We start from the raw sequence: 24,435 nt of genomic DNA, 5'->3' as shown, positions 1-24,435 counted from the left end.
ACATTCAAAAGATTCTAAGGTCTAAATACATGGGAAAGAGTTAAGCATTACAGATGCAGAGTATATTAAAGTAAAAACTATGATTATAGAAAAACAGATATAAATAAAGAACTGGAATGGAGCTATCTCTTGTAAAAGAAAAAAAAAAAGTAGATCCATTACTGAGGAAGGTAAGTATGGAAGGAGTGCAATATGTCAATGATAGCAAAGAGAAATTGAACAAGAAAGCAATGATAAAACAAGATGAAGAAAGTGACATCAAAATCAGGACATCCATATGAAAATTTCAGTTTGATATTCAGGCTTTTATGAACTTCAGTGAGACTTGTGAGTAGACAGAGAACAGACTCATAGAACAAGCCAAAGAAGTGAACTTCCACTGGCCCTGCCAAAACTGTCTGGATTTGTAAATATTGATGTAAGGAGGAAAAAGATTTTATGAAGTTCATTATCACATCACCATTTCCAATCATAACTGGATTATTATTCTTGTCTCCCTTCTCGGGAGACATGATGGGATGGCATGTTAGGCATGTTGTGTTTTTATTGGAAACAAACTCACCAAGGAACACTCCATTTTAGGATTACAAGATCTAAAATAGTCTTTAATTGCACTTCATGACAGATGAAGCTTTCTACTTGAATTTTCTGCACAATTGTTCTGGGAACTGGAAAGGTGGAAGAGCAGTGAGTTGATGTCATACAGAGTTCATCAGTTTTCTGATCCTATTGCTCTTCCACTCAGGGATCCCTTTCTGCCTGCCTAGATAGACACTGCATTAAGTCTTGAGGTTCAACAAATTATTCCTTTAAAAGCAGGTTTAAAACTTTCATGGTCTTGTTACACTTAGTCATGGCACCTTTACATGCACTGGGGTTTTTTTGTTTGTTTGTTTTTGGGGTTTTTTGGGGGGTTTTTTGTTTTTGTTTTTGTTTTTGTTTTTGTTTTTGTTTTTGTTTTTGTTTTTGTTTTTGTTTTTGTTTGTTTGTTTGGTTGGTTGGTTTGGTTTGGTTTGGTTTTTTGGGGTTTTTTGGGGTTTTTTGTTTGTTGTTTTTTTTTTTGAGCCCATAGACTCTGCAGAAAGTCCAAGCATATATCTTAGTTTAACTTGGATTCATTTATCACCAAACATGGGAAGGAAATGCCCATCAAAGGACCCAGAGGTCTACAGGAAACTGATTCTTTGCATGCATGTTCTGCCCACGTGGTTGTTAAACAATTCTCAACCAGTGTTGGAGAACCATAGTCATAAGTGCAGCTTCATATAAAATCATGTCAGGTCACACCACAATTAACTGTGGCAAGATTTTACTGCAATTTATTGATAAGATATATGGCAGCTTCTCACAGGAGACTGCTGTAAGGGAAAACCTCATCACTACACTGGAATTAAATACTGACAGTGTATTTTATTTAGATATATAAAATGCATCTAATATATGTAAATAATGACTTAATTCTGACAGCTGAGCAGAGAGCAAGCTACAATGGTGGATTCTGAAAAACTTATCTATGTTTGTGCTCCATAAGACAAGGATTAAAGTATTAAAAGTACCATGAAAATAGTTCGGAGAACTATTAGTGCCTTTGTTATCTTTTCCCAGAATGGCAGACATTTCAGCACATCAGCATTCCATTTCTCAATCAATCCTAACAGGGAAAAACACTGAAACTAGCTGGTGATGGCAATATTAAGAATAAAACTGCAAGGCCCAGTCTCAGAGTAGGGCAAGAACCTGGCACACACAGTCAGTGACAGTCATATTGAGTTGAATCTGTCACCAGAGACAGGGGACATAACACAGACAATGTGGAGCACAGTCCCCACAGCCTTTGAAGATTCAGCCACTACTGGAAACAATTTTACAGGTCTATTTAGATAAGGCTTATGCTAACATATTTTATTCTTGCCTCATGCTGAGGACAATGATTGGCAGAACTCTGCTTGCAGATTTCTATCCCTTCCTGTCTTAGAAGGAAGGGATAAGTTCCTTACTGCTCTCAGGGGAATTGTTAAGCATGGTTGTAGTGTTTGCTAGACAGGAGATATGATCAACAGATCTCTTATTGCCTTGAATGATATCTCCAGCAGCCAGCATGTTTATTGAAATCAGTGTCAAACAAAGAGCCTGTGACTGAGGGCTGCAAAGGTCCAGAATAACATGAAATTTTTGAAGAATGAGGGTGAAATGTGCTTTTTTTATAGACGGTGTACATCTGTGTCATTTTGTCACTTTGTGAGATACGTCCTCTTTTTCACATCTTCCACAAAAGCCATACATCTCATCTCTGACATTTCTAGTTTCATTGTCTTGTCAACTCATTTTTCTCAGTCCTCATGCACCATTTAGCCCTATCTCCAGCTTCCTGATATCTCCTTATGCTGCATTATTTTCCTTTTTTTATTGTTTACTTTGCATATATTTTAGCAGGACAGACGTCTGAAATCCAGGCACAACAGAATTCTATATCTTTCATGGTCTGCAGTTCTGCTTTGACTCTTCAGTGTTTTTTTCCTGTTTGTTGCATTTCTGTGGTTTGCATCCCTTTTTTTGTTTCAGTTTTACACAGCTGGAGATAAAACCAGACACAATGGACAAGGAGACTCCTCTAGTGTCAATTATGAGCTTCTGTGTTGTGGCATAAGAGTCTGTGTGGCCTTGCTTGCTTGTTCCAGCTTGCTGAGTGAGCAGAGCAGTGATGCTCACACCAGTAACCAGTCTGTGCTGTGCTCAGGCTCATGGCATTCTGCAAACCAGCACAGTTTGTGTATTAAGTAATTTCCCATAATAATAAAATTCACACCAAACTTATCTGTGGTTATTCAGAAACTTTCATCCACCCATACCAAGAATTATTCATAGCAAAAGGGGAGAGTTGGGTGTTCAAGAACCAAGGGTCAAAAGAGGCAGGCAGAAAGAGGGAGTCTGTCTCTTATTTGGAAGGAAACAGAACTAAAGTTTCAAATCATGGAGGACATAAATATTGCATTTCAAACTGCTGTCAAAACCCATGTATGAGCATTCAGCAACATTTAAAACTGACATTTTCTTCTTTGTATGTGTCCTAAATCATATTTGCAAAAAAGTTACAGGGCTCCTATCAAACTCATGATGCTAAAGCCCTCTCTTGAGCCATAGGAGAAATAACTTTAAGTTCCCTTTGAAAAGTCTGGAGTCCAGGCTTCTGAACAGTATGGTAGCATGCCATAGTTGGCTATAGCTAACGATGTCTCAGAATAAATTTGTTACCATTAAGACCCTTCAGGCTTCTCAAAGGATCAGGTGGTATGCAGGCATCTGGTCTCTCTAAATGCTGTACAACTGTAGAGTTTAACAAAGTAACATAGATGAATCTGGAATATGACATTTCCAAACATCTCAAGTCAGGGCACCCTGAAATCACTTAAGGTGTTCTGGGTTCAGTGAATAGATAGTCAGAGATGAGCTAATTAGGACCCTACAGTGTTTGGAAAGTCTTTTATGCCGTGCAAAACAGAAGTCTCTCATTTCATCATGGTGTTGTTTCCATTTCATCTTTCTTTATTACTGGGTATTGCACACATTTAGCTTGGTGTTCATCTAGTCACTAAATCACTGTATCCCTTTTTTACAGCCCTTGATTTTTAAGTTCTTAGCAGATCAGTCATCTGTTTCCACCAAATAAAGGATCCCTTTATTCCCTTTCTAAGGCTTGGATGTAATATAGCTTCCATAGACACTTTTTTTAAGTCCAAATTAACATGTGCAAAATATTCTCATTCTTTTTTAAAATTATTTTTCAGTTGCTGTTGTCTTCCATCTCAGAGATGACAAAATCCAATAGAAATGCCTGGAGTACCACATACCATTTTGTTAGATTCCTATTGCACAACTAAATTTTGTACCAGAAACCACACACTGTTCCTGTAGTTTCATGCCTAGGAACCTTCTAACATTTGTGATTCTGGTCTCCATGCATTAATTGTTGTATTTCTTCAGTCCATTCAGAACAAAGTCTTTGCAGGGTTATCTGAGCTGTTTGTTGTCCTGTTGCTAAAGGAATGTGGAAAATGGGTAAATATGAAAAAGCACTGATCATCAACAGGACTGATTGTTTTCTGTCAGTGACCATCAAATCAAATCAAAGCTTGAAAGGAAGAACAAACAATTTCTTACTCTACAGTAAATGGAAATCCTTGAAAGCACTTTGCCATGCAGACCTCACAGTCTGCACTGACTCCTCACTTGTGTAGAGCCTCTCTGAGATTTCTTGTTAATGAAGACCAGAGCATCTATTTGGGATGCTCCATCAGTGATTAGTCCCACATTAAAGGATGATTTCCTACAGTCTGCAGTGGAAAACACCTAAGGTTGCAATCAGTAAGCACAGTTAGCAAGAAGTAGCTCAGCTCAGCTTGAGGGTGATTAGAGCAAAAAGCATTAAAATTAGAGAGAAACAGTTGTCATACAGTAAAGAGAGTAAGTGACATATTGACATTTTTTTTTTATCCAATCAAGAAAGCTACAGCAAGGAAATAAGAAGAATGCAGGAATAGCTTGATCTGTCATGAGTTTTTACAAACATTTAAGGCAATCCCAGTATCCAAGAATGAATGAAAGATTTACCAATTTAATCTGTAATTTCTGATGTAGCAATAGCATAGAATCACATTTTAGATTGAAAAGAAAGTACAAGACTGAGATACTGCTGAGTGACTCATGAAAATCCTCAGGTTCTCCAGGTCCTAAAAAGCAGTGAAGTCTTATGTTCAGAATATTGGAGGAAAGTGGATATTGCTGCTGGGAAGCCTCTTTGCAAGTTTACTCTAATCACAGCAAACACAAACCTAGGAGGAACATTGATAGGCCCTAAGAACCAGAAAGGTCTCCTCCATGTGGTGTGCTGGCACAGTAGGGATTCAGCTACTGAACCCTTAACATGAGTGAGGGCTTGAGAAAGCTGTCAGAAACTCTACTGAAGAGTAACTAATATTCGGAATAATCCCACACGTTGGGGGCAGAAGTACACTCCAGAAGCATACAGTGCTCCACCACCAGCAGCTCAACTAAGGTTTTGTGCACATATCTGGAAGACAAATGCCCACAGAGTGATTCATGCCAGTTAAGTAGCCCATCTTTTCTACGTAAGTAGCACTTACTCTTAAAACCTGCAGCATACCTGGCTGACTTTATGCAGTAATATAAATCTTACCTTCATAATAAGCATTCAGTGAATGTCAACACTGTCATTGCAATGGAACAAAAGGCAAAGATATTCTTAGTCCCATCCATTTATTCTGTGATTTGTGATCCATCTGAACAGCACAAGAAGATGTTAGGTATTCCCACCGAATTGCATGTCCCTTTGGGGTAATCTAACTCACACTCCAATTCCCTACTACATACATCACTGTCCAACCTCACTTGTACTGAGACTAGGTATGATTGATCTGAACTCAGAGAATTCAGCTGGGATACACAGGCATATGAGCTGGATGCCAGCCTGTGGCAAGAGGAGCTCAGTGCTGGGTAAGGGTAATTGGCAGAACTCAAGGAAGAATATGTTGACGTGCAGACATAAATCTGATCAACATTCTACTGTCTGCACAACAGAGAAATGCAAACTGAGGCCCTCGGGGATCCTGAATACATTTTGACAGTATAAAAGCTTAATAAGTCAACAGCAAATTAACTGTAGGTGAACTATTATTCAGCATTTCTCCAAAAATCTGTGTGTGTTTTTTAGAATTTGTTTGCAGAAAGGTAAGGAGTATTCCTCTCACACACTTAATTAACATCCTTCCTGCAAAATTGTATCCAGTTTGGCACATTCAAAGCATCCTTCTAACTCTATGCCTAGCAGCAAAATCTTTCAAGCCAGCTGTGAAAAAAATCCAAGTTAATAATCTTGATAAAAATAGTTCCATATTAAATTTTAAGACTAAAATAGTTGGCAGGCAGACATCGTATTTAAATCTGGGATTTATGGAATATTTATGAAGGTTTTCAGGTCTAAAAAATTAATTAACCCTAACTTAAAAATTAAGAATCAAGTGTTAGAAAAAAAATGAGCACGCTACATGATGCTGCTCTGTTAACTAAAACACTTTGTCCAGCAACAGGAGTGACATAGGCATTGACTTCTCTTCTGTGCTTTCCCAAATCATGAGAAGTGGAAACTGGGAGAGGTCATCTCTGAAGGTAAAAGGATAGATATGGGCCCATTGCTATCACCCACCAGCCTAGTATTCTCATTCCAATAAGGACAGGTAAAGGATGCTTAGAAAAGGAATGTAGAAAAAGTATTAAATGATTCTTCACTGCAAGTAACATCCAAGACCCTGGCAGTCAGATGTTTATAGACTTTTCTATGCTAAGACAGTTTAGGAATGTTTTTTTACCATTTATTTGAATGTACTCGTGCTTTTGACATTCTAGTTATAATGTGTCATTGGATCCCAAGTCTAAGTGCCTGTATTTTTTGGAAAGAAAAACTATTTTTTTTTTGTTTGTAGTTATAATATAATAACCTTACTTTATCATTCTCTGTATCATTCTTTATTCTATTGATCTATATCATATCCACTTTTTTTCTCACTGAACCTTACCATGTACTTCATCTTACATCAAATGGGAACTGATCTTTACCCCTGACCAGCCTCACTGGCCTCCTCCAAACCATTTCTCAATGGATCACATTCATTTGGAGGTGGAAGCACCAGAACAATTTGCATTTTTCAGGATATTGGTGCTCCTAAATGACACAGCAATGGCTTCTTCTTTATTCCTCACTTTCCCTCTAACAGTTGGTATTCTGTTTGGGTTTTTGGCTGTGTTGACATTTTCAGCTTAGTGAGCTAAGCACAAGGACTGTGGGATCTGTCTTTTCTGGGGTGATGGCTGATTTAGAGTGATGTAGTAGGTAGTTTTCCACATGTACTATACTTGGTGCTTAGCACTCAGCACCACTGGATTTCACATGCTGCTTTAGCACACAGGATTGTGCCATCTTTTTTTAGAGCTTTTAAGTTTAGATATGACAGTACTGCATGGTAATGTGCTGTCTGCAAATCCTATCACCTCTTCCCCACACCATTTGCAAGTATACTGAGCAGAATAATCACTGTGGTAAAGTCTTTTGATGGTGAAAATTGACCACTTATTTAAAGCTTTTTTTTTCCTAGAATTTAATCTCCTGCCTAGAAGACCCTATTCTTTTTCATCCCACAGCACAGCCTCTGTTGGAGACTTTACTATTAAAAGCTTTCTGAAAATGTCAGTATACTAACCAGATCACATTAATCTATATAGTCATTGAGAGCTCCAGTGACCTGCAATAGATCTGTGAGGAATGGCTTCCCTCAACAATAGCCACACTGACCCTTTCCCACTATATCATCATTATCCATGTGCCAGCTAAGCCCCACCATCCTTATTGCTTCCTTCCATCTGCTCAATTGAACATGAGACTCGCTTGGTTACTTTCCAAGACCGTTCTTAAAGACTGGTGTCACGCTTGCCACTTCCCATTCCTTTGAAATTCAGCAATTTACTGATTTAAGCAGTAGATTATATCCTATAGCTGCTAGTTGAACAGCTTCATATCCAAATTCCTTTAGAACTGAGGATAAAAGTCATCTACTTCTGGTGGTTTCTCACTATCCATTTCATCAGTCTGTTATAAAATCTTTGCCACTGATCCTGCTGTTGGAGTCAGTTCCTCACTCCACCCTGCAGTGAGCAGACCCTCTGCAGGAGTTTTGCTGCCCTCCTCTTCAGTGAACATTGATGCAAAGAATTAATCTGTTTTCTGCAGTCTTTTCTACCTTGTGCCCAAAGTGTCTTTTGAGATCTGCCAGACTCCATCCCTCTGGTATGCTTGAAAATATCTTCTTAGATATTATATTTCAGCATTTTTCCCCCTCAAAATCTTTTTGTGGTTTCATCTTTATCTTGTCAGATTTTGTTCTTTTCTCTTTTGCTGCATGGATGCAACTTTGGATGATGTAATCTCCATGCTCAGATTTCTCTGTAGGATCTATAAAATCAGCTTGATATATCTTGAATTTGCTTTGCTTTTGCCTGATGAGAACTGCCTGAGACCACCAAGAAGATAATCAGAAAATTTTCTTCTTCTTTTTTGTAGTCTCTATTGGTTTCCATTCCTGATTATAATGGTGAAGTACATGTTATTAATATTACATTATGCTACAATGAGTTATCCCACCTCTGTTTTAAAAAAGTAATAGTGTATGAAATACAGTAGGACGATGCATTTTCCTTTTCTCTTTGACAGCTTTATTTCACATATGCATGGATTATTTTGCAGCAATGTTGTGAAAGGCATCAAGTGTACTGTAGTACCAGAAATTCACTTTGCTATCTTTTCAGCCCTCATGACTGAAAACTCCATTTTTCCCTCTTGTACTCCCCATTTTTTGCAGACAATCACGTATGCACATTTTCCTCTTTCCAAGCTCTCTTTCTCAAATAGCCCTACTCTCTCTCTCTCTCAGGAAAAAGTGAAAAAGTAAAAAGAAAAAAGCTAGAGCTCCTGCTGAGGAGTGGTGTGAAGACCTTTTCTTGCTCTGCACCATGTCCTATGTCCCCTCTTTCCTCCTTCTTTTGGGCAGGAGTCAAGACTCCCTCTCTGTGGGAAAAAAGGGCCTGGCATTTCTGGGGATAAGAAGCCACAGCTGCTTAAATAGCTGGTTGGCCACATAAAAAAGGACTTTTTCACTCCAAACTTTTATGTGGTTCATTCAAAAGTAGCATGGGACATGTTATTGTAATTGCCCCAAAGAGAAATACCGTGTCTCCTACTGAGACATCCAAGCTCACATACATAAAATACACCAGAGGGAGTCCAAGATTACCAAAACCCCATAGCTTTGCTCAGGCTCCATGTTACACCTGGGATTTCCAGGCAGTACAGATTCTCTGCTGTGAGGAAATTTGCACAGCACATATCCAGCCTGTGCCTAACTCCAGGCAATGATGCTAGAGCTTGACAGTACTTGGAAATTCACCAAAATAGATACCCTGGAGTTGCCTGTTGGTCTCTAAGTACAGAAAATTTTTCAGCCTTTTGGACCAATTGACAATAACAACCACAACAAATAACATGTAAAAGTGTTTTGTATATAAAAATAGAATGCCCATATAAAAATAATTAAATGTGATTAGTCTCTTTCCTGAGGTTTAATTATAAAATGCATTAATAAAATGACAGATAGCAATGCCCTCCACACAAATCATTTGAGGCTGCTTTTATCATTAGATTTAACGTAGAGTGAAAATGTGCATACACAATTAATTTAATTTCATGCAACTGGGAATCATACACCTGCTTAGAGACCATTCCTTATGTGCCAGCAGAGGCAAACATACTCAGGGCTCTCATCCATAGTTTAAAAGCATACTCAAGCAAGGAAAAACCTCTTTACTACATTAAAGCTATATGTGTTTTTCTGCTGGTTCACCCTGTTTCTGAAACTCTGTTTGTGTGTATGGTCGGCTTTTTTTAACAAGACCAGTAATAATTGCTTTAAAATATGGCCAGAACAATGGCTCTGCAGATAAACCTACATGTACTTGAGGCACTTTATTCTAATGATTTGGAGAAGCTTTACAATTTTCTTTCTAATTAACCTATCAATAGTGATGCCACTTAAACATTCCTTAGGAATATTATCTTCTCATTATTGCCAGAAAACATGTTGCCCAATTTTATAGCTCAGTTGTTCTTACACATGGATGGAGCGTCTGAATTAACTTGAACCGAAACAGATTTTTTAAAGAAACATTTTCCATACACATAAACTACTTTCAAAATTACATTTAAATCATTAATATTCAAATTTCAAAACATTGATGGGGTGTTTACTTTGTGCTTGCACATTGTAAGAATACAATAGAGGAGTGTCCTGCTTGCCAAGTGGCATTGGGTTAGGAGGAGAACCAGTGGGTCTGGGTAGGAATTTATCCCAAACAGCATGGAAATTCAGCAATGGTCATATTTTTCAGGAAGAAAGAAACACAATGCAAAATCCACAGGTATAAAATTTCCAGGTTCATAGCTGCAAAGAGCACATTTATTCTGAATAAATACAGCTCAGGCAGCAGCCAGGCAAGCTTCCCAGGCTGTCTGGCCAATGCACTTCACCCTTAAGTTGCTGAGAACATCTGGAGGACACAGAGAGGGATCACTCCTGCTTTGTAGTCTTTGCTGAAGACTGCCAGGAAGGTTAAAAACCAGAGCTGATGCCAGTCTGGGGACTGTCCCACAATCAGGGCTTGCCTGTTGGGACTGGGAAAGGGAACATCCGTCTGTTTCACATGTTTAAAGAAATATGAAGAACTGGGAAAAAAAAAAGGTCTGCTGCCTGATGAGAACAAGGAGATGGCTGAAATATTCAGTGTTTTCTTTGTATCAGTCTCCATTGAGATGTTCAGAAGAAACATAAACCAAGAGGAATTAGTATAAATCAGAATAAAGAGAAAATGGCTTAAAGCATGCTTAGATTCAAGTTTGCAGAACTTGCTGATGTTCATGTATGCTCAATGAATAAGGTAAATATACAGAGTATTTGTAATTATGTCTAAGAAATCATGGAGGACAAGAAAGTTAGACTAGAGAAAGCAAAACACATACCCTATTTTTAAAGTCAAATAAAGAAAATTCCCTTTAACTTTTGTACTCAGAAATAATCTGTGACAAGTTATCAAAAAGCTGAGAAAGTTCACTGACATGTGAATTGTGGAATTCAAATCTTGTGACACCAGTCTAATTTTCCTTTCCCATGTCTGATTTTCATTCTTATTTCTACTTGGAAAAAGGAGGAAAATGTAAAATCTTCCTTTCACCTTTCAACACTACATTCTATAAAATTCACATTAAAAGGCTGAGGAAAAAGGCTCTAGGTGGAATCTCTTTTAACATGGTTACTGACAATAATTCCTCTCAAAGGCTGCTCTGAATGATTTGCTCCTTAATAGTAATTACAAGTGTGGCTCTGAGGCGTCTGGGATGAAAGCAACTCAGTTCAGTATTCCATTAATAATTGGAGACCTACTGATAAATTATAAAATAAAATTTGCTGATGCCAGTATGTCACTATTCATAGGAAGTTTAAAAAGACTTTGAGAAACAGACTGTTTCAAAATAAAAATTTCCTACTAAAGCAGTCAATCTGATAAAATCCACTGAGGTGCACAGTGCTCAGTTTAGGGCAGAGAAATCAGATGTACAATGTAAAATGTAAGATAACTGCTCAGAATCCAAACTGACCATGAGCTGCAAATCTGACGTGTTACAAAAAGGCAAAGAATTTGTTCTGTGAACATTATTAGTAAATGTGGAAAGAATGTTATCATTTTGATCTCTTCTGCCTATCCTCCACCTTCATAATACCTCCAGTTTGCACACTGTGAACAGACATGGAAGGATCCAGAAGAGAAGTGTAGAGAAATTCTGTGTGGTGTAAACTGCAGGAATCAACTTTTGATCCTAAAAACAGAATGAGCATCCCATGTAACAGACAGTGATTTTATGCTTGCAATTACCTCTGGCCTTATCTTGGTTTATCTTCAATATTTGGGTATTCTAAGATCCTCTTTAGAAATCACTGGATTTAGAAAAGACAGAAATAGCTTCACAAAGCTAAAAATTTATTCCACAATAGAAAAGTTGAGGGAGAAAGCGTATTTGAATGCCTGGACAAAGAGAAAACACACAGCAGGTTTCCTCCTGTATCAGCCATATAAAAATCTGCATCACGGAGGGAAAGGAAGGGAAGGTTATCAAGGTTTATCTGCAGGAAAAAACCAAGAATTGTACCTTGCTGATACATGGGGAACCACTCCTCAGCCAAGGTTTTCTCTTTTGTAAGAGTTCCCAGATATGAGTGTAAAGTCTAATTGAAGCTTTTCTCGAGGTAAGAGTGTTGACAACTTTTCTCTTCCTTGTTTTTTTTTTCTCATCTAATCAGAGCTGGGCTTGTGCTGCAAAGGCAGTATAATTCAGCTGTACATCAGTCATCCACAAGACACAAAAGCAAGGAACACAATTAACCCACTGCTCCTGCAACTATTCATTATACCCCTGGTCTCGCCCTTTCTGATGTAGATTTCTACATCAGAATTTCTACAACAATTTTTGCAAACTTGTTTCTCCCCCCTCCTTCAGTCACATAATTAAGATGCTAGCCTTTTTTTTTTTTAAAGCTTTTTTCAAGTTATTTGCACATAATATTTTATAAGAAAAGGAAATATCAAATCAACTACAATATTTTATAATGAAAGAAAATACCAAATGAGCAACATGCTGCCTACAGAGAAAAAAATTCAAATTCACAGAAATACAGAAAAGGTTACATTAATACAAGATAGTCCCTGCATAGTGACCAATGAAAACAGAAGGAAGGCAAACAGCAAGTGAAAAATGTGACATTAACTTAACCTTTTTACATATTAAACTGTATTAAAATCTTTCTGTCTTTCTCCTCTGGAGTGCAGAGGATTTTATTTGAAGGACTGTACATTCTCTATGCAGCTTTCAGTACTAATTTTAAAAGCTATTCATCAAGGAGTGTTAAAAACACCTCTTTCATTTGATCTAATCTGGCACTTCTCTCAAGGCACGCTAACAAGAACATTTTAAATACATTCTGCAAAATATGGTCTACCCAGGCAATGTAGCACCAAAAAAAAGAAAAAACACACAACTTTCCTCAAGCCTTCTGAAAATCTGACTTTACTTTTACAGGATTTCTATGGAGTTTAATTGCTTCATGACATTTAGAAACAGGTTTTCCCAAACTCATTGAATTTTGTCTCTATTTGGCCTGACTGATATCCTTGTGGGGATGCTACAAATCAGTCTTCTGTCTGTGTTACAGAAGATACAAAAGAGAAAATATGTCACATATTTTCTCTTTTTGCTCCAAGTGTGTGCACCAACTGCATTCTCCAAAAGTCAGGGGGATTCAGAGAGCCCTGTATGGCCAGACCTGGGGGAGATCTCACCATGATCCACAGAGCACCTGTGTTGTGTGTCAGTATGGCCTGAAGGCCATCAGAAATATTTTAAATTTTGCACTGCATGGTACAACCAAATGCATTCTTTATAAGAGAGAATTTTTATTTGCACCTCAAAAATAATCCTGCACAAAATAATTTTGATATTTTTCTCCCACTGTTAATTCTGCTGCATTTACAAAGTGTAATAGCAATGCTGATAGGTTTTATTTGGATAAATGACTTTTTAGCCACACCAAGTACCAGCATAGATTGTCATTAGGAGCTGCATCCTCTCAGGATCCTGTATGCAGAGTATTAATTCTATTAATTCCTATTAAGAAACACTGCCATACTACTTCTACTAACATTCTTTCTGTCTCTGAGCAAAAGTAAGGACTAGATAAATTCTTGACAACCTTTTCAGTTTTCCTTGATTTCCAGGAGTTGTGTTGGCATTTCACATTGTGCACATTTATTTGGAAAATACTATATTTCAAACTCAGGAAAGAAGCATTACACTGAAGCATTACACTTTTAGCTGACAGAAGTACAATTGTAGCAAAGAAAACATATAAAATAGAAGATATTTCCATGTCCAAGGCCAGCTAAGAGCTGGTTTTGTTAAGACAGTCTTGTAAGAGGAAAAGACAGTGCACATCACCTTGAAGTCTGTATAATCTCCTCTCTAGGATGTGCAGGCATTGTTGCTTTAGTGTAGTGAAAACACTTTGAGGAAGCCGTAGGTGCACACTGAGGCAGGTAGGATCCTGCTGAAGGGATGTGTTCCTCTGGCACTGACAAATGAGTGTGCTGACCCGCTCAAATGACACCCTCATGCCCTACTCTTGGCTGCCCATCACCTGGACCTGCACCTCTGCCAGCGCCAGGAGATCATCCCTCCCTTTGGGTTTCACTAAGGTTGCACTTCCAAGGGGGCTGGGCGGCTTCTGCAAGACACGAATTCCAAAGGCTGTGGTGCTGCCCACACGAGGCTCACATGTCACCTTAGTGTGTTGCTTGTTCAAGGCTCCCACAAAGGGGTGTCACAGCAGGCTGTACTGTGCTGCTCCCTGCATGTGCTCTCTGCTGCACTGACCAGGCACAGCAGAAGGCAACTGCTCCCCTACTGAAGGAGAAGGTTTCCAGCATGGAAAGCCAGCCAAAATCAAAACATGCAGGCTGGAGGCAAAGCTGGGGAAATTTGGGTGGATGGGATATGCAGACATCAGTGCCACGTTTAACTGCTGTAGAAACAGAGCAGAGCAATATTAATGAAGCCAACTCTGACTGGAAATCTGGCCAGGAGATGAGTGGCAGAAATCCATAATCAGAACCCTGGAGTCAGCTGCTCTAACTAGACAGTTCAGCCACAGGCTGTGCTTACTCCCAGCAAAAAGCTCCTGTGGTAAATAGTTCAAAGCATGCTCTATGAGCTCCAGCAAACCTGCTTGTCCTGTGTCATAGCACTAACCTTTCTTTGTTAATAGCATGCTTCATAACTACTCTGAATTTGGTGTGAAACTTTACTACCAAGATTTGGAAATTCAAATTATGGAAGTTTGTATTTGTGCTTTGAACCTCTCTTTTCTCTATGAAACAGCAAGTGCAACAAAGTTCTTTTCAGGTTCACACAACACTGCATGTTACAAGAGTAGCACAGATAATGTTCCAATGATTCCTCCATATCAAGCAATTCAACAAAGCCTCTTACATGCAGAAGATGTGAGGAAAGTTGCAAAGGTATTACACTGATTTCAGCAGAAGACAAGCAGCATTTGATATACCATATTCAGAATCCACTTTGGAGGTTATTTGATCTGCCAGTAATATTCCTCAGATAGACAGGAACAAATTTATCTTGATGTGTCTGTCTGTCATTCAAGTAACCTGTGATCCATTGAATATGTCTCTTCCTGAAACGCTCCTTTTACTGCAATTCTGTCTGACTCAATATTCTTCTTACCTGACAGGTAGGAGATCAAATAATTGAAATCAATGGAGAAAGCACAAGGGACATGACACATGCCAGAGCAATAGAGCTAATCAAGTCTGGTGGCAGGAGAGTGCGACTGTTGTTGAAACGTGGAACAGGCCAGGTCCCAGAATATGGTGGGTTTTCATCTTTACATTTTTATATGTGCATGACTCTATATAAATTAATTATATTGCTTTTGAATTAAGTAGCAGTTGCAGATATTTATATACTGTAATTTACTGGAGCACATTAAGTATAGGCTTAAGTGCTTACCTGTATAGAGGTGGACTTACTCACATGTGTGTACATCACTGTCATCTGCTGCCCTCCCGACACAGGCAGTAGCTTTTAAGATGTGCATTGGAGGAAGCACTACAAACCTCCTAGGGGACATCTCTGAGTGTGCTGGGAGTTGCTTGATTTGCCCTTAAACTCTCCTTTTCTTCCTTTGTTGGGATTTCTTCCTTATTGGTACTTCTCTGCACATTTTGAGTCCCAGCAGATGATCTTGTTGCCATGCAATTGAGTGGCTCAGGTTGAGACTCTAAGCATTATCAAGAAAGTGCTCCTTTCTTTGACAACTTCACCCCTTGTATTCTCTCTGATAAAATACATGGATGATCAATTAGAAGCCAGTTCTGAATTTAAAACATGAGATTTTGCTCATTGTGGTGAGAAAACAGGATCCATTCTTCTTACATTTTGTTACAGAGGGACTTCTGAGACTTTTTAAGTGTTTCAAAAATGTGAGTCATTTAGACAATATAGAAACCTTATTTCATAACTGAAATGACAAAAAGTAAAAATAAATTACCCAAAGGTAATTTCAAAGACAAAGAGCTTTTTGAAAAAAAAAAAACCTGAAAGCAGGGCTTACTGTATAGTATGGTGTGACAATTTCATATATTTACATAAGTTCTATGATGTGCACCTCTGGGCCTTAAATCTCTCAGTAAAAGGGCTATTTTTTAATGAAAAGTACTTAACTTCTTTATGCTAGGGGGTGCAAAACTCTATTAAACTTTTTTACTTTTACTTTTGAAGTTCCAGAATGCTTTCCCATTAGAATCAGAAATTACAGTCACATAAAAATTCAAATAACTAGGCTTAACTATTGGTTCAGGTGGGCCTTTGTTGCCAACATAAATTCAATACCTCTGTTAAAATCAGCTGCACTGAAAGTCAGTTCTTTCCCAGCTGTCAATACACATGGTAATTGCACTATTTTCTCCTCTAAACTAGAGCTAATTCTATGGCTAAGCCAATACTCAGGATGCTGCATTTTTTACAACTTTCAAGAACTTCTGAATAAAGGCAGAAAAGATGGGCCATAGCCCGCTCATCTGGTAATAAAGTTAGTGATTTATACTTTTGATGAGTAGAAACAAAGCCAAAATGGCTTTCAGGGCCTCTGATAAAATAATACTAAGACATTTAATATCAATTTTAACTAGTGTGCAATCCTTTCAGAGACCTCCAACAGAAATTCAGGTCACCTCCATGACTGTTTTATGGGGAGAGGTGCATCATTTTTAATAAAAGAAGAAACAAGCATCCAGGACTGATATAGTGGTAGTAATCCTTCTCAAATAGCAGAACTATATACCAGCAGTTCTCTGGTTCCTCAGAAAACAATTTAATCCAAGGTAGGTCCAGGAGGCTACAATGAACAAAGAATCTGTTGCAGTTCAGACCAATTCCAAATCTGAATTTCTTACAGTCTCAGTTCCAAATGGCACTTAAATCCAAAATAAATTTCTGTTATTCAAATAATCATAAAATTGTACCTAATTCCAGTTAAATAAATTTAAACATTAAAAAAAATTTTTTTTTAAATTTACAAATACTTCAGTGTAAGTATCATTGATTTAGGAAAACACATCTTCCAAAATGTGCACAAGTCTTCTCTTCCACAGAAGATGATGAGTGGGAAATACATATAAACCACTAGAAATCCAGACACAGCTTTTAGTGCTAACAGAAAGCTGCATGGTGACTTCAGCGTTGAACAGTGTTGTTCAAACCCAAGTTTGCCATTTGGGAAGGCATTTGGAATACTTAGCATTAGTTGCTTAAAATTGCAGATAACTGAGAATAAAAGTTGCTACTAAGAAGTGCTGTTTAATCGGACCATTTTCCAAGCTGCATGTCCAGCTCACAGCTCCATACAGGAGAAGAACTAAGTAACTGTGCTTGAAAGCCCCTTTTTTCTACTGCACTGAAAAAGGAGTAAAATTGTTCAGGAGTTACTTCGTAGTGTACACACAACCTGCAGAAAACATCACAGCAAAGGAAAACGTCTGCAGTTCTTAATCTGTGCTTTGTGCAAGCAGAGAAGTGTTGGAATTGTATCCCGTCTGGAGGCAGAATGGAAGCAAAATAAGAAGGTGCGTGTTGAAATTAACTGAAATAATTAAAGTCCTCCCTAGATCATTTCCCAAAGGTGTAAGAAGTAGTCTAAAAACAAACAGAAGGTGCACCTAAATTCCAACAGCATCCTGCCTAGGAAGTTAAAAACAGAAATTAACAAACAGAGCAAATTAAAATGGGAGCCACATCTCAAGCAGGCCAGATCTCAAGATTAAGTCATCATGCTATGAAGAATCTGTCAGAGACCCCCAGAAACATCTTTTCCAAATAATGCAAAACTGAATGCAGAGAAGATTATGACCATAGGCTTGAGGACAAAGTGGTCCTGAGGACAGCAGGAAAACTAGTCAATATTTAGTAGCTCCTTCTTCCTTCAACCAGAATTTCACAGCTGAGATGTAACAAGACTAATTGGAGCTCTTTTTACTGAAATAGTCATGGGGTTTTTTAAGCAAGTATATGTCAAAAGTATTTCTTAAACTCGTCAGGGTCCAGCTGTGGAGAGCATCAGTGGAAAATAACACTTAGTCGAGTATAAAAATGCAAGGCTGGAGGACAGAGCTGGCATTGGGACTGCAATGGTGGTGTGCAGCAGAAGTCTAGGGATAAATATAACAGTAGCACAATTGTACCAGGGTTATCTCCTGGATATTCTCAGTCCTGACAGGTGAAATGGTCAGGGACTTCCCAAGTCAGGTTTAGTAATGCTGTGTTTAAAGACCTCTCCAACAGCAGCAACACTCAGATTGACAGCACTGAAAAGGAGAACTTATCTAGAGCTACCTAAACCAGCCAGCCAAGACTGTCACACTACTGTCTTCAGTCTTCAACTTCTTGATTTTCCTTGTGTTTTAAACTCCAATGCAATGTTTCTGTTAGTACAAAGTAGGGTGGGATGTACTTAATTTCAAGAAATGTCAGTGTTTGAATGATGATGTGATTGACATCAGTAAAAGCAGTGTTAAGGAAAATTCATCAGTTATAAGAAAGTGATTTGTGAAAGAAAAGAATGTGTACTGAAAACAGGAAAGCACTTAATGAAGAAACAAAGAACAAGCTGCTGCAAGGGTACAAATCTCCTGAATGAGTTATGTGAGCTTATACTGCCTGGAAATCTGTCCGTTTCCAATCTTGGAACATTCTGGCTGAGCTGAAACACTGTTCAAACCTAGGGTAAGAAATAAAATGTGCTGCAAATGCATAACTTACCTCCATTCCAGCTGTTGATTTTGCTTGAAAACAAATGCCAAAGATCCCACACCATTTCAAAGGCAGAAATGTCCCTGGGAGCATCAGAATGTAAGCAAAGGGGCTCAGACATGATTAATGCTTGAAAACTATAGCTGATTTCACAGCAGGGTGCAACAAAAGAAGCATTGAAAACAGGTGTTTTATCACCCAGTATCTCAGAACATGTTTGCTGAGGATAAGGATAGCCAGAGGAACTGTGCTTCCATGGGAGGTGAATTATATTACAGCTCATCCAAACCCAAAGAACATCAACATCATGTTTCATTGGAAACAGTCTGGCAGCTGAGCTCTCCAGAGAACCAAGTCATAGTAAGAAATCATATTAATGTGAAGAAAGACTAGAAGTACTGCTGGGAATCCTGATCCCAAAAAGCACTTAATGTCTGGGAAGTCTGGCTGCAGAGAGTGTGAGGTTTCATTCATGTCACAGGACACAAAACCCAGAGTCATCACTGCAGAACTGAGCACTTCTCCCACCAGCATTAAAAACAATTTGAGTAAAGTGACGGGTCAAGACATTTGTTGCAGTGGCTGCCTAATTTCCCATGTGTGCACCTGCCTAAGGGGTTACTGACTTCAGAAGGAGCTACTGGGTGTGCAGCAGTTCTAAAAATCTGTCTGTTCACACTGTGGGAGCCTCATTAGGATTATGTATTTCAGGCCTTAGCCATAGCTATAGAAACACTATGAAAAGGACACGTACTTTGCATAGCCAAACACTGGGATGAAGTATCATCCTTAAAGGCAAAATGTGGGAAAACTCTTCACAAAATCCCAAAATAGTAAAGTTGAAGAGGAAGTAAAGCTGGCAAATCAGTCTCTTTGGCCATCTGTGAGTTCTGCAAAAAGTTATTTCTATTGATTGATCAGACCCAGAAAACAGCAGGGTTTTTTGGGAACACCTAGTCTTTTCTCTAGGTGTCTTTGGAGGAAGTTCCCTAGGAAAGCCTCAGTCCCAGCAGTCCTGGCAGCTTGTTTTTTTTCTGGCTTACTGCTCCTAGCCTTTTCTGACTGGAGATTTTATTACTCACAGTACATTAATATATCAAAGTTCCTGGAAGTTTCTGAAAGCAATGAGTCTTATAATCAAATGCCAGCAGGGTGTAAAGGTGAAGGCTGAGGCACCTGTAGGTGGACTCCAGCTCTCCAGCAAGGAATAACCCCCTGCCCCCTGTTGCTTTCTGTCTGGTAGTGCAGAGGGAGCAAAAACACTGAATTTCACTTGTAAGGAGCATCTGGAACAACCTAATTTGTTTCCCTTCCCACTTTCAGGACTACAAAATCATCTGTCAGGTTTGATAAAATTTTTCTATCAAGTTTTACTTAGTTTTAAGTTGCTTAAGAGCTCCTGAAGGAAGTTATACTTCTAGAGACTTCAGCACATTTACACTGAGATTTTGGAAAACTTTTCCATTGCCCTATCTCAGACATCTTGATCTAGCCCTGAGCACTTTAGGTCACACTGTGATAATAACGGATACACAGAGCTATGGGAACTGGAATCACTGAGGTTTGGAGAACCAGGAATCTGCATTGTGTGGTGATGGTTGGTGCTTTATGGATCTACACAATGATGGTCCCCTCCCCTCTGTTCCCCTGCTTTGTTTTGCTTTATTAGAAGACCTTTCCTGGGGTTGCACTGTGTATTTTTGGAATCTCTGTTTCTTCACACAATGCCAAATTATGTACACAGCACATCCCATGGGTTCATTACACACGGGTGGTTTTACAGAACTAGAGTTTAGATTCAGTTTGGGCTGTTTAAGGGAGGAAGATTAAAGTTTCAGTATATGCAAATTGCTGGTTAAGAGATAAAAGCAACCAGTTATTTAGCAGTAAGTCATTTCTGAAGGGCCTTGAAGAAACTCTCATCTCTTGCTTCAGCACTACTGAAAAAAACCAAAAAATGTCAGAGTTGATACCAATACAAGGATTTTTCATGCAAGTAAATTGGCACAGTTCTTAAATGCATTAAACCCTTTGCTTTTGATTTGTTATGACTCCTTCAGGAAGCACCTCAAGATGTACTCCATATCCATAGACCAGGTGAATCTATGTCCTGAATATATATGTACAGTAATTTCAATAATCCACTAATATGTAGACTTACAGCATGCTTATTTGTCTTAGCTTTACAGAAATACTTCTTTCCTGTTACATAAAAGCTTTTCACTCAGTTGTTCTAAACTTACTAAGAATTCTCTGCTCTAACAATAGTAAAATGTCTGTATGTCACTGGTTCTGTTAATTCTAATGATTGGTCCTAGGCTGTTCCTCCCCTTCCTTTAGGAATGGTACCTTCCAGTCTCTCCATGTGCATGAAAAGTGACAAGCATGGGTCCCCATATTTCTACTTATTGGGCCACCCTAAAGACACGGTTTGTAAACTCTGCATGTATATTATCTTTCTAATGCATTTTGTTTCTCACAACTGTTAATAGAGTATTTTCCAACTTTTTCTTACGTGCTAGCTCACTTAATAATTTCTACAGTATCCGACTTTTCTTTCATGACTGATTATCTAAGACATCAAAACAGCTATGCATTCTACAAATGTATTTTAATATCCTAAATGAGTTTTGCATGTTACACTGCTGCTAGTGCAAAGGTCTGCTATATATATATATATATCCACTTTTTCTCATGGCAAAAGTTTATCTTCTGAATATGACTTTTCAGGTAGAGAATCTTAAACTTTTGAGTTTAAGCCATAATTTTCCACTTCTCTATGGCACTTGGCTTGCAAAAATATTAACTATAGGAAGGTGGGAATTCGGTGCTGATCTCAAACAATATTTATGTGCAGCCTCTTGAAGAAATAACTAATGTAGAATTGAACACATTTTGAAATGTGCTGTAAGGCAATACTCATTTATTAAACCCTGTGGTTATGCTGAATTTACACAAAGCTCTTTGCTCTTGATTTCAAGCAATTTTCTTCATAGAACTAGATCCAACTGCACAGATTGTTCAGATACATCTAATTTGTAATACAGAGTCAGGGCACAGATATGATACCTGGAAAGCAAAGGAAAAGAAAAACTTATTTTTTCTATTTTCCTGTTGATTGCTGTCATCACAGAAAACACAGCAGTGTTCAGATGCATTCAGCTCTGTCTGCTGCTGACCTTGCACAATGAAGTACAATTGCTACAATTATAAAGACAGTCTCACACAGTGAAGTAGGCAGATTGGAAATAGAAAGGGAATGGTATCCAGAGATGTCTTCCAGCCTTTGAGATTCAAGCAGCTCCTCCAATGTGATGCTCACAGAATTTCTGCCCCCAGGAACCAGGCACTAAACTGGCCTTAAGTTATCAGTCTTGCACATGCAGATCCAGGTAATCTAACCAATGTGTTTCCAATCAGAGCTTATTTCCAGTCTGTGTCTATAAATAAGATTTTTTTGAACACAGACACATCCATATAATTTGCTGCTGCAGAGCTGGACACATCTGGAGGCTATATCGAAATGTTCCCATGTATTTCAAGTGTGTATGTCACCATCAGAGACCTCTTAGCTGCAAAGTTCCTGCATCATATAGAAATGTTAATTCCATCATTCCTTGTATTCTCACTTTTACCTCCGTTTTGTTCTTCACTAAACGTAGCTCAGAGTAGATATCCAGGCTGGCATAAAGGCCATTTTACAAGTCCCAGTGTTCAGCTCAATAACCTGCAATTCTAGCACAAGTTCTACATACTTATAACCTCAACTTTCTGGGCATCATTTTATTTTTCCTCCTATTAAAAAACATACACAGGAAATAAGTCTTTTTCATGAAATAAGTAGAAATGCAAGTACTGTATAATATAGCTTAAGTTAGTTTTGCAGAGTCACCCAGCTGTGAATGGTTCTCATTGATTTGGCAGGAAATGTTGCAACAGAATTTTTTTTCTCAGTATAATGTATCCAGAAAATCAAAAGAACTTTAGTTCTGTTCAAGAAATACTTGCTTGATAAAAAAGCAGTATCACGTCAAATAAAAATATGATTGTTATAAAATGTCTCCATTTCAGGTATTTTTAATGAAAGAGCTTGGAGGGGAAGGATTTTCCTAAAAAGCCTATTTTGATGGGCCTTATCCCAACCAAAAATGTAGCTGTGCTACCATTCATTAGAGCACTGAGCAAGGAGTCAAATTTCCTGATGCAGAACAGACAAATTATCCATTCTAATGTGCCTTAAGAGAGGCCCTACCATACCATCATAGAGCAGCAGTCTGTTTTAAGACCTTATCTTAGACAAAGGAATTGTTCCCTTTTGTATAAATAATCACTTCTGGAAGATGCTCAGCAGGCTTACCTGAACTTAAACATACCACAAGGGAGATGCAGGGAGTTTGAAAGGTACCTCCAGATCAAGTGATACATTCCTGTGCCTCACTGCCTCACAGGTTTGGTAGCCCTTAATAGTGACCACTGCATTTATACTTGCAAAAAATAGATTAAAAATTGGGAGCTTATACTTTGGGGTTATTGTTTGAATATAGTTATATCTCTCAAAAGTCTCCAGTATAAAGTCTTCTACAAACTGGGTTTTCTAGTTCTATTAGAATGGCTGAAGATTTTACATTTGTCTAATAAATGGCTAAAGCATCTTGGCCTATACGTTGAAGTCAGATACTCCTATTTTTTCAGAGTACTGATCAGATAATCCAGTTCATCCTTTTTTTAATGCTCATTTTATAAATCTCCAGAGCTGAGGTTGGGTGTTATTTGAAACCTGAACTACCCCATATATCATTTATCTGATGTGAGTGCAAAAATCAATAGTCATTTTGGAAAAGTGCCCTTTCTGCCTGTGACCACCTTGGTGGAACTGCAAACATTCATTCGTATTCCTGCTGCATTTCCAATACCACCTTCTTACTTCTAGCAATACCAACTTAATTTCAGGAACCTGTGGTGTGTAAAAAATAAAAAAAAAAACTAACTAAATGAACCAATATACTGGTTAATAAAATTGGTCTAAAACCATCAGGCAATTTGAATATGGGCTCCCAAAGGTTCTAGAATGTTTTATTGCTATGGGTAAAAACTATTCAAGGGCAAAATTGAATATTAAAACCTGCTTTACAAACATGTCTGTAGCATTTAATAAATATGTAGCAGCTGGCAGAAAAGTAGAACATCCTTCTATTAAATAACAGTGGATGTGTATGTATAAGTGGGTGCATATAGTTATTTCTGTCATATAGCAAATTTCTATTTCAAGAGATATGCATACCTTTTATCCCTTGATGTAGAAATAGAAAACACTGTCTTGAAATAAAGAGGGGCACATGGCATGAGACTTTCAGTTTTGTGACAATGGCTTCGAGCTTCCAGAAAGGCCATACCTTTTCTTCTGTTTTTACATGCAAAGCTACCAAGTCCTAAACACTGCTGGCAATGACACGCCCAGTGGATTCAGGCCAGTCTAGTTGAATAGTTCAACCCAGGCTTCTCCCATCTATATAACAGGGATAGTAATATTTACTTACCTATCTCATGGGAGTGTTCTGGGGATTAATTATTTAATGCTTGAGAAGTGCTTTAAAGATTAAAATTCCTAGTTGACTACTCAGTATTATTACTAAAGCAGAACCTTGCTAATCCACACCAAAATTGGCAGTGTTCCCCCATATCTGAGCAAAGATTTATTAATAAGGTTGTTGAGCAAGTTCTCTTATAATTAAAGCTTAATTATTCTAATATAATATTCTGGAGTAGATTTACTAATATGTTGTAAAGTGTAGATAATTACAGCAAAACTACAGATGAACAAATATTATCCCTGCTTTGGTTCCCATAAACTGGCAAACAGACTTCCCAAAGAAGGGGAAAGTCCCACC

At 38.2% G+C, this 24,435-nt stretch overlaps 1 protein-coding gene across 3 annotated transcripts in view; it reads left to right on the top strand.

Moving 5' to 3' along the window:
• The window catches only part of MAGI2 (membrane associated guanylate kinase, WW and PDZ domain containing 2), a 712,008-nt gene that overhangs the window by 673,974 nt on the left and 13,599 nt on the right, over window positions 1-24,435 (top strand). For all 3 annotated transcript variants that reach the window (XM_083859300.1, XM_083859301.1, XM_083859299.1), the window contains one exon: window positions 14,973-15,111. In XM_083859300.1, the coding sequence (XP_083715426.1) occupies window positions 14,973-15,111 (139 nt within the window). The remainder of the gene's footprint in view (window positions 1-14,972; window positions 15,112-24,435) is intronic.

The sequence above is a fragment of the Zosterops lateralis genome, assembly GCF_965231275.1.
Source record: "Zosterops lateralis genome assembly, chromosome: 4".
Classification (NCBI taxonomy): domain Eukaryota; kingdom Metazoa; phylum Chordata; class Aves; order Passeriformes; family Zosteropidae; genus Zosterops; species Zosterops lateralis.
The sequence above is the reverse complement of the archived record's forward strand: the minus strand, read 5'-3'. Positions and strand labels throughout refer to the sequence as shown.